A 16,964-nucleotide genomic window follows, 5' to 3' on the forward strand; every position below is an offset into this window, starting at 1 on the left:
GCCCGGCCCGGCCCGGCCCGGCCCGGCCCGGCCCGGCCCGGCCCGGCCTCGCCCGCCCGCGTCCCCCGAGACCCCGCTCCCCTCACGGGAGCCCCGGCCCCGCCCCGGGGCGGGCCCCGCCCTCGCTGCGCCCGCTCCCATTGGCTGCGTCCCCGGGGGGCGGGGCCGCTTTGTGACGTCACGATCAGCTGTCGGAAGGTGCCGATTTGTGCGGGGGAGCGGCGCGCGCTGGGCAGAACGGCGGGGTCCGCACCGGCACCGGCACCGGCACGGATACCGACACACAGCGGCACCGGGACACACACACACACCGCACCGGCACTAGCTCAGCGCCTGCCGCCGCCCGGGACACGCAGGGCCGGTGAGTGCCCGCGGGACGGGGTCGGGGCCGGGCCGGGGCTTTGCGGGCCCGCACGGCCCGGGCGGGGAGCGCCCGGCGGGGGCGGGGGCGGCCCGGGACCCCTCGGCTGCGGCCCCCCCGCGCCCGTTGTTTGTTTCTTCTTCACCGGATTAAGATTGGCGGTCGTTCCCCGCTGCCATTGGCTGCGCTGCGGTGACGTCGCCTCATTTGCATTTGACATTGAGACGTCAGAGCGCCCCCCCCCGTGTCCCGCCGTGACCCCCGCGCGGGCCGGGCTGGCACCGGGCTGGCACCGGGCTGGCACCGGGCATTGCCCGCCGTGGGCACGCGGGGCTGCCCGCGCCCGCCGCTGTGGGGCTGCTCTCGGCAGGGAGCGGGCATGTGGCTCCCCCCGTGATGTTTAGACGCGCTCCGGGTGCGAAACGTGGCGGTTTGGAAAAGGAATGTGAAAATATAAATATAAGTGTGTGTCAGTGTATGAAATATGTCATGGAATCACAGAATGAGTCGGTTTGGGTGTGACCTTCAAAATCATCTCGTTCCAACCCCCTGCGGGGGGGTGTCTTGGGAGGGACACCTTCCTATTCTGTATGTTATATACTGTATAAAATACAGCATATATAGTATACTGCATGAAATAAATTTGTGTAAAGAATGTAAATAGATGTAAATCTCTAACACAAAGTATTATCTATTTAACTTATTTACAGGAAATCCTTGGTGCTTTGGATTTAGATCCCTCTGTCTTTAGATGTCGATTGTCTTTGTAAATCCCCCAGGTTTTATGAGATTCAGGTGCTTTGATGTTTTTGTGGAGTTTGGTTGTGCTGCCCGGGCAGGGGCTGTGTGTGGAAGGGGAGGTGCTGGCAGTGCTTGGCTGAGGTTTGTGCCATGGGGCAACTCCCCCACATCCCAGGATGGACCCCTAGGTACCAAACACTGCATCTCCCTCTGCTTTTGCTGTTCTAAGGGCACCTCCTTTGGGACAGCTCACAAAAGTCATAAGTTCTAAAAGGGCAGCTTTCCTCTGGATTTCATGTCTCTCACCTCAGCTTGGCTGAGCCTGGCAGGCCCTGGAAACTAATCCTGCTCCTATCTAGGGGGACTTATTGTGGAAAAACTTGGACTTTGTGGAGTGTAAAAGCAGGTTACAAAGGGCATTTTTGCTCTTGTAATTCTTTTATGCACATAAACATGCATATTTGTACAGGGGAGTTACAGCCCTGCTGAGAGCACCTGAGCAAAGAGACTGGCACCCTGGCACCCCAAAATAGTGGATTAAACCCCCTTGAGCCCAGCAATAGCCAGTGCTGAAGCAGCACCAACGAGGGCTGAGCTGGGCAGGTGCCAAGTGCTGTTGCTTGTTTGGCCAAGGTTTTGCTGGGGTAGGAAACAATCCCAGAAACCCTCCCAGAAACAGGTGTTGGGCTCTGGTACAGGACTGTGCTGGACCTCCTTTCCCACCAGACTTAATCTACAGAGTGCCAAGAACTGTGTTGTTTTTCTCTAAAATAAATCTTTCCTCTCATTTTACATTTCCTCCCCCCAAAATACCCCCCTTCTCCCCCCTCGAACAACAAACCTACCACAAAAAGAGACAAAAGCTGTCTGCTGTAGCTCACTGCCACTGTTGGGAACTTGTTGTGTCAAACTGCTGCTTATCTGCATGAACAAAAAAGGAAAAACAGAGAAGTTTTTCCCAAGGTAATAAAATGGTAACACCTGCTTGTAATTAGGCTGGAAAACCCTGTGACACAGCCTTGTATCTGAGGGGTTTTTAATGCTGATTGCACAGTGAGGGAGCCCTGAGTGGCCTTGGGGGAGCTGCAGGAGCTCGGGGTTCCTGTGCAAGTGCCGTGCTCCAGGGTGTGTTCAGGTCCGTGGCTTGGGGAGGGTGTCAGGCTGGGCTGCTCCCCTGCCTCCCTCCCTCCTCGGGATGCTTCCCTCCTCGGGATGCTTCACTCAGCGCATCCCAGAGAGGAAAGCTCTAAAATTTCATAGCGTGGCTCATGGCAAATCTAAAATTTCCAAGATCCTGCCAGCCCCTGGCAGATTTGCCAGGACTGTGTGTGTTGATATCCAGCAGCACGAGGTCACATTTGCCCTTGGGGTAAGGACCTTCGTGCAGCAGTGACAGAGGAGCTGCTGTGAGCGCAGAGAGCAGCTCCAGGAGAAACATCTCCTCGTCCTGCAATGTCCTCTCCTTCAGGCAGGATCTGGAGGAGCATGTGAGAGCTCTAGTCCCTGCTGAGACCTTGGACTGGCTGAGGAAAGCGCTTCAGGTTCTGTCTTGGTCTGCCATTGATAAGAAGAGTGTCATGATGAAGAGTTTTTTGGGATTTTTCAAACTGCTCTCTGCCTTCCCCACCTCTCCCTCCCTGATCTGCCGTGGAAGAGGCTCTGGCTCAGCCTCAGCCTCTGTTTTGCTGGAATCAGTCTGTCCGTGCTGGCAGCACCTCGGGGTGCAGCTCTGCCCTGTGCCCAGGGCTCCCCCAAGGCAATCCATCCGTGGCATCAGCTGGAGCAGAGTAGTTGTGGGACCTAACTCAGCGTTAATTCAGCCCCACCAAGCTGTCCCAGGCAGGTCCCTGCCAGCTCTGGTCCCTCCTTGTTGGGGAGGGCCGGGGACAGCCCAGGGATGGTTCACGGGGCATTTCTGGGCTGTTGAGCTGAGCTCCCCTGGGCTGCCCAGCTGCCGGGTCCCCTTCTGTGATTTGTGTTTCTGTGCCAGGTTTACGATTTTCCTGCAAGCAGCACAGCGAGCCTTTGAAACGCTTGTCTAATTTAGGCGAAATGAGTTGAGGATCCCATTTCCCCAGTGGGTTGGAGGAAGGCACCAGGTTTGTACCCTGCCTCCTGCCGGGCTGGCTGCAGGGTGTCCTCAGCTGTGCCGAGCAAGGGCCGCTCCGCTCCGCCCTGCCAGCAGCATCCCTCCCTCCGCCGGGTATTTATGGAAACTTTGGGAGCCCGGTGCCATTTCCAAGGGGAGTTGCTGTTTCCTTGCCCGCTGGGACTCGTGCGAGCCGCCGGGCGCTGCAGCTCCTGCCCGACTTCCTGCCCCGATCTCCCTGCCCCGATCTCCCTGCCCCGATCTCCCTGCCCCGATCTCCCTGCCCCGATCTCCCTGCCCCGATCTCCCTGCCCCGATCTCCCTGCCCCGATCTCCCTGCCCCGATCTCCCTGCCCCGATCTCCCTGCCCCGATCTCCCTGCCCCGATCTCCCTGCCCCGATCTCCCTGCCCCGATCTCCCTGCCCCGATCTCCCTGCCCCGATCTCCCTGCCCCGATCTCCCTGCCCCGAGCTCCCTGCCCCGAGCTCCTGCCCGAGATTCCCCCCGAACTCCTGCCCCGAGCTCCTGCCCCGAGCTCCGTGCCCCGAGCTCCGTGCCCCGAGCTCCGTGCCCCGATCTCCGTGCCCCGATCTCCGTGCCCCGATCTCCGTGCCCCGATCTCCGTGCCCCGAGCTCCGTGCCCCGAGCTCCCTGCCCCGAGCTCCCGCCCCGAACTCCTGCCCCGAACTCCCTGCACCGAGCTCCCTGCCCCGAGCTCCCGCCCCAACTCCTGCCCCGAACTCCCTGCACCGAGCTCCTGCTCCCGGCCCGAGCTCCTGCCCGAGCTCCCGGCCCAGCTCCTGCCCGAGCTCCCCGCGCCTCCCGGGCCCTGCTGCCCTCCTGCTCCCTGTTCGCAGCTCCCGGGGTTATTTGCAGCCTCGGTGACTCACAAAACTAATTATTGTGTCGAGGTTGCTGAAGGGGGAAAAATAACTTGATGCATTGTGGTTTCCTTGCTTCCACTTTAAATTGAATATTTTTAATACCTTCTGGCTTGCTGTGAAATGCTGTTGGACTTTCTGGAAGGATTCTGATGGGCATAATTCCCTTAGAAACTTGAGTGTCCCTGGTGGGCTGTGCCCTTGTGCTGGCAGTGCCTGGTTTGCAGAGCCTGGGGAGGATGGCATCTGTCGCGTGGTGGTGCCCCAGCTCTGGCAGGGCACAGGGGCTCAGTGGGTGCATTCTGGGCAGCTCAGCCCCAGCAGTGTGGCACAGAGGCAGTCAGTCCCCTTGTGTCCTGAGCAGGGACACCTGGGACGCACCTCCCCTGCAGATGTGGGGCACCTGCAGACACAGGAGGGCTGGGAGAAGGGACCTGAGAGGAAGAGAAGGCATCTCCTGGTCCAGACTGGCTCTGTGGGCACCGCCTCTGCCTGGTGACCAGGCACAGATTGTTCTCAGTCCCCTGTCAGGGACACAATCGGGTCCCTCCTGTGCTGAAGCTCCCATTGAGGCTGCCAGCCCTCCATGCCCTGGTGTAAATGGGGAAAAAAATGTTTGCTGCAGGGAAGGCAGAGGCACTCCAGATACCTGGATAAACTTCAGGGCTTAATCTGCTGCTGGCTGCTCCAGAGAGAAGTGCTTGGAACGTGCAGGGATGGAGGTGGCATGTGGCCATCTCACTGGGCAGGAGCTGGCCAAGGAGTCTCTGGTCTTGTGAAGGGCTGGGAGGTCACCCAAGCCCTCTGCAATGAGCTGATGGATGAGCTTGGTGGCTGCCAGGGAGGGTCTCCTAGGCCAGGAGCTGCTCCTTTCTATGGGGGTGGGAGAGTGCACACTCACAGACTGCTTGGGGTTGGGAGGGACCTTACAGAGCATCTCATTCCACCCCTGCCATGGCAGGGACACCTTCCACTGTCCCAGGCTGCTCCAAACCCATCCAGCCTCGGGCACTGCCAGGGATCCAGGGGCAGCCCCAGCTGCTCTGGGCACCCTGTGCCAGGGCCTGCCCACCCTCACAGGGAGGAATTCCTTTCCAATATCACATCTAACCCTGCCCTCTGGCAGTGGGAGCCATTCCCTGTGTCCTGTCACTCCATCCTGTGTCCCCAGTCCCTCTCCAGCCCTCCTGGAGCCCCTTCAGGCCCTGGGAGGGGCTCCAAGGTCTCCCTGGAGCCTCCTCTCCTCCAGATGAGCACCCCCAGCTCTGCCAGCCTGTCCCAGAGCAGAGGGCTCCAGCCCTTGGAGCATCTTTGTGGCCTCTCCTGGACTCACTGCAGCAGCTCCACACCCTTCTGGTGCTGGGTCCCCAGGGCTGGGGCAGCTCTGCAGGTGGGGTCTCACCTGGGTGGGCAGAGGGGCAGAATCCCCCCTGACCTCTGCCCACGCTGTGGGATCAGCCAGGGCAGGGTTGGTTCCTGGGCTGCCAGTGCCCATGGCCGGGTCACATCCAGTTGGTCACCAGCAGCACCCCCAAGTCCTTGTCCCAGGGCTGCTCCCCACACAGCCATTCCCAGCCTGACCCAGGGGCAGGACCTGCCCTTGGCCTGGCTGAGCTCCATGAGGTTCACGTGAGCTCCCCCAGCCTGCCCAGGACCCTCTGGGTGCCCCATCCCGGAGCTGACTGCCCCACACAGCTCAGTGCCAGCCCCACAGCTGCTGAGAGCCCTGGAGCTTCATCCTGCTGCTTCAGCCTGAGGTTTTCAGAGACAGGGTAAAGTGGGGGGGAGGATTAGTGCTCATTTTGGCCCTTGCCTGCATTTTGGCCTCACTCCTGCCTTCACCCTGCAGGTTTGGTCCTGAAAGCTTTGCCAGGAGCTTCCTGCAGCTCCCTGGGCACCACCATGGGGCAGGTCCTGCCATTGTAGCCCACCCGTGGCACAGTCTCTTGCAGCCCCCACATTCCCTGGCTTGGGGAGGGTGACAGCTGGAGATTTACTTGAATTCTTTGGGGAATGGTCCTTTAAAATGATCCATTTCAAGTTTTGCTCTTAGGGAAGGTTTTAATTCTCTCCCACTTCCTCCACAGCTATGGCAGCTGCCTGTGAGCCCCTGTGCCTTAACTTAAGAAGTTACATTTGGGAGAGAGGACAGTCAAAAATAATGGTGTCTGTTGTGTCCTCAGAAAAAACAAATTACCCCTGGGTTGTGGTGGACCTGAGGAATCCAGGTACCTCACTTCCCTTCCTGTGATTTTCTGGGGAGCAGTCCCTAAGCAGGCAGGTGCTCTCAGCTGTTCCTGGGGCAGCAGCTTTCCTGCTGTCCTGTGAAAGCTTTTATCATCATTTAAAAAAGGAAAACTAAAATATCATCATTTAACAAAGGAAAACGAAAAGGTTTTGACCGTGTCCATGGCCATTTGACCTTGAGCTTGCTGGAGGGTGAGCCCCTGGCAGGGGCTGCAGAGCATGGGAAGCCCTCTGTGCAGCCAGGCATTCCAGGCTGTCTTAGGGACAGTCCCTGCCTGCCCCAGCCCTGCCCTGTGCTGCCTGCTTGGGAGCTTTTCTGGGTGACTCTGCCCCTGTCCCTGTGTGCCAGACCTTGTCCCCAGCTCTGCTCTTGGGTGACATCCAGATCTGGGCAGGGACAAGAGTGACACTGAGAGCAGTGCCAGTGTCCTCCTGGTGTGGTGGGCTTGGGCACAGCACAGGGGACCCTGCTGTCCCCAGCCCCACTGTGTCACCCTGAGGACCTCCTTGGTGGCACTGGGCTCAGCTTTGGCTCAGCCCTTCTGCCAGCCTGGCACTGCCCCAGCTCAATGAGCACATGGGCCATGAGCCCACTGCTGGCCTCACACTGAGCCACAGGGACTGACCCCAGTGACCCCCTGTGACCCCCTGTGACCCCCTGTAACCCCAGTGACCCCCGTGACCCCCGTGACCCCGTGCCTGCCCCAGCCTGTCCTGCCCGGGCACCTGGGGAGCAGCAAACAGCGGGAGACTCTGGGACATCACCAGCAGGAGCCTGGGGGCTGTGGAGCTTCTGCCACAATTAGATATTTAATAAACATCTGAAATAATGAATATTCATGTCATATTAAAAGGTGTTTGCTGCCTAGGTGAGTGCTCAGGCAGGTGCCAGGTTTCCAGGCTGGGCTGGTGCTGAGGCCATCCCACCCTCGGGGCTGCCAGGGTGGCCTTTGCCAGTCTGAGCTGCTCCTGGGGCACGTGGGCATCCTGTGAGCTGGGAGTGGAGCACGCCAGAGGGCAGCCAGGGCCCAGCTGGGCACCAGCCCCTCTGTGGGGTGTTCCCCCACTTACCTGGATGTGCTTTGGTGATCCAGGGGCAGGGGGTGTCTGGCTGATTTCACTGACGGCACTGCAGGGTCCCAGCGTGGCCCTGGGGGCTGTGGGCTCAGAGAAACCACTCTGCCATGTCTCAGTGCCCAACCCCTCCCTGCTCAGTGCCTGCAGGGAAGCCAGGGACCCTCTCAGGACACAGAGCAGAGAGCCCTCCTGTCGCAGACATCTTTTATGAAAAATCCTTTCCTTAGGATTTTTCCTCCTGAGAAGCTGAGAGGCCTCAGGAACAAAATGTAACCAATGGTTATCTGCTGCTGTGGAATGCAACAGGTGCATCTGGGATTGGTCTCATGTGGTTGTTTCTAATTAATGGCCAATCACAGTCAGCTGGCTTGGACAAGCCTTTGTTATCATTCCCTTTTATTATTAGCCAGCCTTCTGATGAGAACCTTTTCTTCTATTCTTTTAGTATAGTTTTAATATAATATATATCATAAAATAATAAATCAAGCCTTCAGAAACATGGAGTCAGATCCCCATCTCTGTCCTCATCCAAGCACCCCTGTGAACACTGTCACATCCTCCCTGACTCCTGCTCCTCCTGGCGAGTCTCCACAAGCCTCAGCTGAGCCATGCCCGAGTGGGTGGGGAGCTGGGCTGGAGCCCTGAGCTCTGCAGGGGCAGGGCTGTGGCTCCTGGGCTGCCTTGTGCCCCTGGGCAATGGGAGTCACCAGGACCTGCTCTGGGGACAGGTGGTGCCCCCCTGCTGCCCTGCCATGCCAGGGAGGGGGAGCTGGCTGTGCCAGGGCTGCCTCCTGCTCCATCACTGCCTTCTGCAGCTGGAGGCGTCTGAGAGCAGAGCCCTGAGCTCCCGGGGATCCCAGCCCTGGGAAAGGCTCCTTTGGTTCCTCATTTTCTGTGTTGTAGAGCAGATGTTGCTCCTCCCAAGGCACCTGAGAGACTGCAAAAGGCATTTCCATCCCACAGGGGTGAAGGAAAGAGTGCCTGAGGCTCAGAACTGCAGTGCTTGGCAGGGTGCTGGGCCTGGGGGGGCAGCAGGGCTGAGCAAGGACTTCTCCTGCTGGAGGGCTGGGCTGTGCATGGGCACGTGGTGCCCCTGTACCCTTCCCATGCCACGCTGCCTGCAGCACATGGGCTTTCCCTGGGTGCAGCATCCCTCGAGCTCCATGGCCCCTTGGTCCTGACCTGGGCTTTGCCATGAGCTGGGGATTGACCCTTTCAATGCACCCACCTCAGTGTGCCAAGCACGGCAGCACCCAGCTGTCCCTCTCACTGCACTGAGCTCCTGCTGGCATTTCAGGGCCTTTTCGTGCCCTTTTAACGTCTCTGGACCAAGAGGCACGCAAATAACACACAAATAACACTCTGCACCTTCTGGCTGCCCCTCCTGTGCCTTGCCAGGAGCTTGGCAGGCATCAATGAAACGAATGAGTGCTGAGCTCCCCCCACACTGGAGGGAGTCTGCTTTCCCAGGTGTGGAAAACGCCAATCACTTGTTTTTAAAATTTTAAAAGTTTAATAGTAATAAAATGGTTATAAAAATAGTAATACAATTATAATAATAATAATTTGGACAATTTGAATTAGGACAATATGAGACAATAGAAACAAAGAGTTATGGACAGTCTGGGTACCTCTTTCTGGGCAGCACAAGCCCGAAAAAGGCCCCACGTTAACAAAGGATTAACCCTTAAAAGCAACAGCCTGCTGCATATTCATACACCTCATACATGATGCATAAATTCCATTCAAACACAGGATTCTGTCTGGTCAGGGTCAGCTTCTTCCTCTGAATCCTGACAACGCCTTCGAGGTGGGAAGAAGTTCGTTTCTTCTGATAGAGGGCAATAAATTCTTTTTCTCTGAAAGATTTGGGTGTCCTGTGGCTGATATTTCGCTGTGATTTCTTTCTTTAAAAAAATTATCTTACATAGCATAGTTTCTATTTTAACATTTTTTATAACTTAAAACTATATTTAACACACTACTTAAGAGAATTAATACAGCATAACTTTCTAACACAACATATTCACTTTAATATTTGCAAAAAGCCAATCATAAAATTGGCATTGTTCACACCAGGCATAAAACAGTGATGAGCTGAGCAGAGGGGAAGCAGAGACCCACAGAGGGCTGGGATGAGAGGCTGGGTGTGAACAACAGTGTGTGTGCTGGCAGCCCAGAGAGGCAGCAGCATCCTGCGCTTGTCCCTACAGGGTGGGCAGAGGTCAGGGGGGATTCTGCCCCTCTGCCCACCCAGGTGAGACCCCACCTGCAGAGCTGCCCCAGCCCTGGGCACCCAGCACCAGAAGGGTGTGGAGCTGCTGCAGTGAGTCCAGGAGAGGCCACAAAGATGCTCCAAGGGCTGGAGTCTGTCAGGTCTGGAGCCTGACTGGGAGAGCTGAGGGTGCTCACCTGGAGGAGGCTCCAGGGAGACCTTGGAGCCCCTCCCAGGGCCTGAAGGGGCTCTGAGAGATCTGGAAAGGGACTTGGGAAAAGGGACTGGAGTGACAGGACACAGGGAATGGCTTCCTACTGCAAGAGGGCAGGATGAGATGGGATATTGGAAAGGAATTGTTCCCTGTGAGGGTGGCAGGCCCTGGCACAGGGTGCCCAGAGCAGCTGTGGCTGCCCCTGCATCCCTGGCAGTGCCCAAGGCCAGGCTGGATGGGTTTGGAGCAGCCTGGGACAGTGGGAGGTGTCCCTGCCAGGGCAGGGGGTGGGATGAGATGGGACTTCAAGGTCCCTCCAGCCCAAACCAGTCTGGCATTCTGTGACAGTGCTGTCCTCGTCCTGCCTGCTGCCAGGAGCTTGGCGTGTTTGCCTGACCTGGGGCCCCTGTGTGCTCTGTCCCTGCCAGCTCCTGGGCCTGGGTCTCCTGGGACACCCCAGCCATGAGGATGGGGCCACAGTGAGGGGCTTGGCACAGGTGGGGCTGCAGGGCACAGGCACCCAGGGCTGCTTCAGTGCAGCACCAGCTGGGACAGCCATGGCACAGATCGGTGCCAGGGGCACCTTTTGCTGTCCCCTTGAGCCCACCTGAGCCCCTGGGACGCAGGAGGGCCACACTGCCAGCCTGTTTTAATGTGCTGTTCCTTTTTCTCTCCCTGTTCCAGGCCTTTGCACTGAAGCCAAGTGAAGCACCTCTCAACTGCACTGCACATTGCTCAGCTGGGATTCCTGTGGCAGCCAAACCTCCCTGTCACTGACACCTGAGAGCTCTTTCTCCCCTCCCTGCCCATCTCTCCTGTCTGTGCCTGGAGCTGGTGCTCAGCAGTAGCTCTGTCTCCCTGCCCATCCTGCTGGACTGCTCCCCACCATGTTTCAGCGTCTCACCAGCCTCTTCTTCAGTGACAGCAGCACGCCAGAGGGCCTGGAGGAGCCCAAGCCCTTTGTGGAGGAACAAGAGGAGGAGGATGGCTGGCTCATAATTGATCTTGCAGGTGAGCAAAGCAGCAGAACTGTCTTCCCACAGCCTCTGCTGCACCTTGTCTCTCCAGAGCTGGGCAAATCCTTACATCAGCAGATGAGCTGACACCACATGGGAGCAGTTCTGCCCTTCATTTTCTCTCCCCTGGTCCCCATGCTCTGCCATGGTCACTGCAGCAGCCTCTGACCCGCTCCTCCTTTTCCCTTTGCTCTCCCAGGGATGGTTCTCAACTTTCTGCCAGTGTGGGAGCAGCATCAGCATCTCCAGCTGGGGCTGCTGCTGCCCAGAGGCCTCCAGGAGCCTCCATGGCAGGAGGGGAGCCTGGCAAGGCAGGGACATCACCAGAGCTTTGGGGTGATGCTGCCCAGGGGGATCCCAGGCTGGGCAGTGCCATGGCCTGGGCTGAGCTGGGCCCTGGGCAGTGCCATGCCCTGGGCAGTGCCATGCCTGGGCTGAGCTGGGCCCTGGGCAGTGCCATGCCCTGGGCAGTGCCATGCCTGGGCTGAGCTGGGCCCTGGGCTGAGCTGTGCCCTGGCCAGCAGCCCTGTTCCACTGCTCCAGGAGCAGCCAGGCAAAGCTGAAAGCACACAGGAGCTGTTCCCCTGGCAGGGATGGGGCTGTCCCCATGGCAGGGCAGGGGGCAGTGGTGCCTGTTCCAGCTGGGCATGTGCCACCAGGGATCTGCCATGCTTGGGTCATTTGAGAGGAGTAAATCTCAGCTTCCAAGGGGGTTGTCTTCCCAAATTGTTCCCACTGTCCACGCCAAGCACAAGGGATTTGACACCAGGTGCCTGTACCTAGAGAGCCCACAGGGCTCCCCATTCCCAGAGCATCCCCAGCCCTGTGTAACACCAAGCAGGCACATTGTGCCTGTGCCTCCTGTGCAGATCTTCTCCAGCTCTCTTCAGACCTTGGGAGTTTCTGTTGTAGATTGATGACTCAGCCAATTGCAATGATGTTTTTATGACCTTTTCCTTACAAATGCAGCAGCAATCAGAGACAAAGCCTCCTGCCTGTGCAGGAGCTCCTGAGGCTGTGCTCTGCTTTGGTAGCCCCTGGTTGGTTGTGAGGCCCCAGCTCAGGGAGCACAGATGTGTCCTGCAGGTTTAGGAGGAGGAGTTTGTCCTCCCTCTTGCAGGCAGCAGGTCTCTGGGCAGATGTTCCCTGCCTGTTTTTGTTATTCAAGTTGTTCATTAGGGTGTTTCTCCCATATGCAGTGACCTGGAGAAGGGACCAGAGCAGGGACAAGACTGGGATGGGGCACAGGGCCAGCCCCATGCCTGGTGGAGCACTGGAGAGCTGTTGGAGGTGATGGGTGGTGTGGGCATGGGCAGCTGGGGAGGCTTCCCCGTGCTCTGGGCATTCAGGTGCCTGAGCAGGGAGGGCCAGGGCAGTGCCATGGCAGGGGGTTGCTGCAGGGAGGTCCCTGGAGCAGTGGGCATGCAGCTGCCACGTGTCAGGGCCAGCTGGCAGCAGCTGCAGCGAGCCTAAGGCATGCCAGGAGGAGCCAGGAGCTTCCCCAGCCAGAGAAATGCCGTGCCCCGATCCCTGGCTCGAGGCTGCAGATGGCTCACAGGGGACCAGGGCCTGACTCTGGCACAAAGCACTCCCACGTTTTCCCAGGGAAGTGCCTCAGCTCTTGGGGCAGCGCTGGCTTCAGCAGAATGGCACCTTGCTGCACTCTGTTCCCACAGCAGCCCCTCAGCAGTGGGGGACCAGATTCCTTCAGCTCTATTTTTGGGCCTTGAGTTATACAAACACTCCAAGAACCAAACTGGGAGCCCCATCCTTTCCCTTGGAGCTGTGGGGGCAGCAGCTGCTCCCGGCCTGGCTCCCTCCCAGCAGCAGACAGGCAGCCTAGGGAGCCTCAGGATTCAGCCTGGTCATTGCCCCCTGTGTTGCAAAAGGCACCAGAATTACTCAGACCTCCCTGGAATGTTTCTGATGCTGCTCCTGCCCCCTTGCTTAGCCTGGCCCTTGCTCAGCACCCCGGGAGAGAGCAAAGAGCATTTCCCAGGATGTGGCTGCATCACTGAGGTACTCAAGGATCCCAAACTATTGCTTTGTGACATTAAACCCCACCTTGGCAGAGCATGGGCACGGTGCCCAGGATGCTCTCTGTGCCCTTTGTGGGAGCTCTGCTCCAGCCCAGCTCCATGCCTGTCCCCAGGCTGACAAACAGTCTCCAGCCCGGCATGTCAGCAGCTATTAATAGGCTGATATCCTCTGACCTGGAGAAAGGCATTCTCCTCTTTGGAAGGCCAACTGTGGCCTGTCCTGAGCCCTGGGCTGAGGCATCAGCTGCAGGAGGAGCTGGGGATGCACCGAGCCAGGAATGCCCAGCCCCACGCTCGGTTTCTCCACACAAGAACAGTTTCACCTGTGCTTCCTTCTGCTCCTCATCCAGCTGCAGGATCCATGTAGATACTGCAGTGCCTCCCCCCTCACCAGTGCCCTCAAATGCCCCCAGTGAGCCTGGCAGTGGGTGTGGGCATCCCCACGTTTGGTGCCCGCTCCTGCCCATTGCAGCCCCAGCAATGCCAGCGCAGGCAGCCGAGAGCAGCGGCGGCCCGGGAGCTGCTGCCGGGCAGGGGTGGGAAGGGAAGGCTCGGGGGGCTCGGGGGTGTCAGCCTCTGCATCAGCCGCTCAACATTTGGCCTCTAACAGGCTGGAGTTGAAGGCACAGTGAAAACCTTTGCTGAAGAATTTATTCCCATGATTTCTTCCAGAGAAAAGGTGTGGACTGTTTTTGTGCTGTGTGTGCTCGGTTTCCGTGTTTGCGAGTGCTGGGTGGTGTTTGTGAGCACCGGCGTGTCGGCATCCCCGGCCCGGCCCGGCCCGGCTCGGCTCGGGTGCCATCAGAGCGGGGAAAGCAGCGTTTTTCACTGCCTGAATTCTCCTCTCCTTTTGAGAAGGAAGAAGCCCCGTGCTGCCGTGGACGCTGCGGTGCGGCAGCTCTGTGCCTCGGGCCGTCCCGTGCCGGAGCGGGGGTTCGGCGGGCCCGGCGTGCCGAGTGCCGGCCGTGGGTGTCTCTCGCACTAACGATGCCCCTTTCTCTCCCCCTCCCTCCCTCCCTCCCCGCCCCGTCCGTGGTGTGTGTGTGTCCCCGCTGCCCCGCATGGCTCCGCTCCCCGCCCCAGGCAGCCGCGCCCGCCCCGGCCCCGCTCGCCGCGCTCCCGCCGGCGGCCCCGGGCGCTCGGCGCGGCCCCGCCCGGCGCCCCCCGGCCCGGCTGCTGCCCCGGCCCCGGCCGCTCCCTGCTTGATGGACGAGAGTTGGTTTGTCACCCCTCCCCCCTGTTTTACTGCAGAGGAGCCCGGCCCCGACGGCGTGGGGAGCAGCCCCATGGAGGACCTGCTCATCGAGCACCCCAGCATGTCGGTGTACGTGACCAGCACCCTCGAGGTGGACGGGGAGGGCCCCGAGGACGAAGCCGCAGAGTGAGTGCGCTGAGAGAGTGTTGGGGGGCAGCAGCCCCAGCACCCACGGAGGGACCAGCGCTGGTCCTGCCATCCCAGATCCCTGCCCACACCCAGGAATGTTTCACCCACTGACGGAGCGTGGCAGTGGGGGACATCAGTGCCCCACACCCGCCTCAGGGAACACTGCATATGTGGCACGGTGCCCCAGCTGCCACCTTGCATGGCTGGCAGCCCCCGTGTCCAAAACCCTCTGCCAAGGGGTCTCAGTAGCATATTCGGATGGCCATGGCTGCAGGACACGAGCTTGGCACAGGGACAGGGCTGCATTCGTCTCCCCTGCCCTTAGCAGGGTCTCCTGGCATGGCCACCTCTGCCAAGGCCACTCCTGCCAATGCCAGTGCCACCTGTCACCCGTCCAGGGGGAGTTGCCAGGCAGGGCTAACACCAGGGATTTGCATAGGCATGGCCCAAGCAAAGCAAGCCCAATGGGACGGGGTGGCCCTTAGGCACAGTGGCCACTGAAGACCCCCAGGTCCTTCAGGCAGGAGGGTGCTGCGGCCCTCCTCAACCACCTGCCTGTCCCCAGACTGGCCCAGCATGGGGGTGGGTGTCCCACAGCTCTGGGGAGTGGGACACTTCTCCTTGCCCCAAACCCCAGCCCAGCAGTGGGGAAATTAAACAGAAATGCCCCAAATAGCCCCTTTGCCCCCCAGGCCTGTGGGCTGGAGCTCTCCACACCCATTTCTGGGGCCACATCCTGGAGCTCTGTCCTCCCCCAGGGCTGCTCTCCCCTGCCCTGCAGCCCCCAGGGAAAGCCTGGAGCGTGCCCACGCTCAGCCTGACTGCTGCTGGGCAAGCCCTGGCTGCCAGGGGGGTGCCATGGGGTCCCAGCTCTCCCCCAGTCCCAGCCCTCCAACTCCTCCCCTGCAGCCCCTCAGTGGGGCAGGGGAGGAGTAAGAATTTGGGGTGAGCTTTGCTCCAGGCCAGGAAACTGTTCCTGGTTAGGGGCCAGCATTCCTAGTTGGGGGGTGCTATTCTTGGCTAGAGAATACCATTCTTGGTTAGGTGACACTGGTCCTGGCTAGTGGACACCATTCCTGTCTAGGTGACACCATTCCTTCAGGACCTGTCTCTTTCCCAAGTCACCCTGAGGGCCACAGCTTGATGTCCAGAGTGGACAGAGTGTTCTGGAGTGCCTCAGTGCTGGAGGGGGCAGAGAAGGGCTAAAGGGAACCTGAGATAGCCAAGGCTCCAGAGGGGTCACTGTGGGACGGAGACAGACCAGGCTCAAGGGGCTCAGACGCAGTGGAGCTCTTGGTGGTGTCTTGATTTTTTCGGGTGTCTCAGAGCCAGCCTTGCTGGGGCATCGCTCCGCTCGGCTGGCTGTGAGGCAGGAGGGCCATGGAGCCCTGGGGCAGGAGGGCAGGAGGGCCGTGGGGCCCTGGGGCAGGAGGGCCGTGGGGCCCTGGGGCAGGACGGCAGGAGGGCCGTGGGGCCCTGGGGCAGGAGGGCTGTGGGGCCGTGGGGCAGGAGGGCAGGAGGGCCGTGGGGCAGGAGGGCCGTGGGGCAGGAGGGCCGTGGGGCAGCGGGTCAGGAGGATGGTGGGGCCGGAGGGCCGTGGGGCCGTGGGGCCGGAGGTCGGTGCCCGGTGTCCCCCCCGTGCCGGGCCGGGCCCGGTGCTGACGCCGCTGTCTCCGCTGTCTCCGCAGGGACGCTCCGGAGGCGCGGCCGGAGCCGCCGGTGCCGCAGCGCGGGCGGGCGCTGCCGGTGAAGGCGGCGGCGCTGGACAAGGCGGGGCAGGCGCAGCGGGCGCAGCGGGCCCGGCAGCTGGCGGAGCGGCACCGCCTGGCCCAGAAGGCGCTGCAGCGGCAGAACCGGGCCCGGCAGCGCCCGCCCCGCCGCGCCAAGCAGCTCCCGGGGGCCTTCGTCCACCAGCCCTGCCAGCGCCACTGCAACTACTGACCTCGCTCCGCCGCCCAGGGGCTGCCCCGGCCCCGGCCCCGGGAGCGGCCCCCACGGACACCGGGACACGGCGGCGGCTTCGCTCCGCGCCCCGCGCCCGCACGCCTGACCCGCGCTCCTCATCTTCCCCCGTCCCTTCACCGCGCCCCCGCCCTCGATGCCGGCTGGGCCGCGACCCCGGAGCCGCCGGCATGGAGCCCACGCTGCCCTGCCCAGCGTTCCCGGGGAAATCGGAATTCCCGGTGAAATCACCTGTTCCTGAAATCACCTGTTCCTGAAATCACCCGCTCCCCGTGAAACCCGTCTGTCCTGATAAGCCTGTGACATCAGTGCCTTTCCTCACATCATGACTCCATGTACAGCCTGGCTGGGAGGTCACAGAGACATCGAGCGGGAGTGACAAGAGCAATGAAGCCACAAGATTTGGGATTTTTAGGAAAATCTCATCAACGACACTAAATATTGCTTCCGCCCTGCAAAACCAGCAAACACTCCTCCCCCTCCTTGATTTCTTAGCTACATTTTACCGTGATAAGATAACGCCCCACTGCCAGTCCTGAAGGGGCTTGTGGTTGAAAGCGCTGGTGGAATCTCCATGGCTGGGTCAGCCAGGCAGCTCCTGGTGCCTCACGGTGTTGTTTTTTTTTTAACAACCTTAAAAGGAATCTCAGGAATCAAAGCACCGTCCCAGCGCCGCGCCGGAGCCTTGGCTGCCGTGCCAGGAGGGGTGCCCAGCCTGGGGTGGCATCACCGTGGCT

At 60.2% G+C, this 16,964-nt stretch overlaps 1 protein-coding gene across 1 annotated transcript; it reads left to right on the forward strand.

The window, feature by feature from the left end:
* Positions 1-289: 289 nt before the first annotated feature.
* On the forward strand, positions 290-16,206 carry TP53INP2 (tumor protein p53 inducible nuclear protein 2). Its single transcript, XM_063171974.1, has 4 exons — positions 290-361; positions 10,511-10,837; positions 13,965-14,262; positions 15,954-16,206. Exons 2-4 carry the CDS (start codon positions 10,714-10,716, stop codon positions 16,204-16,206), a joined length of 675 nt encoding a protein of 224 aa, XP_063028044.1. The 5' UTR covers positions 290-361; positions 10,511-10,713.
* The last annotated feature ends 758 nt before the right edge of the window (positions 16,207-16,964 follow it).

Source organism: Melospiza melodia, chromosome 19 (assembly GCF_035770615.1).
Source record: "Melospiza melodia melodia isolate bMelMel2 chromosome 19, bMelMel2.pri, whole genome shotgun sequence".
Taxonomy (NCBI): Eukaryota; Metazoa; Chordata; class Aves; order Passeriformes; family Passerellidae; genus Melospiza; species Melospiza melodia.

What these genes read in the sequence shown, in the direction of transcription:
- TP53INP2 (XM_063171974.1), top strand. Translation starts at nt 10,714, where the DNA reads ATGTTTCAGCGTCTCACCAGCCTCTTCTTCAGTGACAGCAGCACGCCA. An exon ending in GCTCATAATTGATCTTGCAG is followed by an intron (nt 10,838 to 13,964) that starts GTGAGCAAAGCA and finishes TCCCCGCCCCAG; the next exon opens with GCAGCCGCGCCCGCCCCGGC. An exon ending in CCCGAGGACGAAGCCGCAGA is followed by an intron (nt 14,263 to 15,953) that starts GTGAGTGCGCTG and finishes CTGTCTCCGCAG; the next exon opens with GGACGCTCCGGAGGCGCGGC.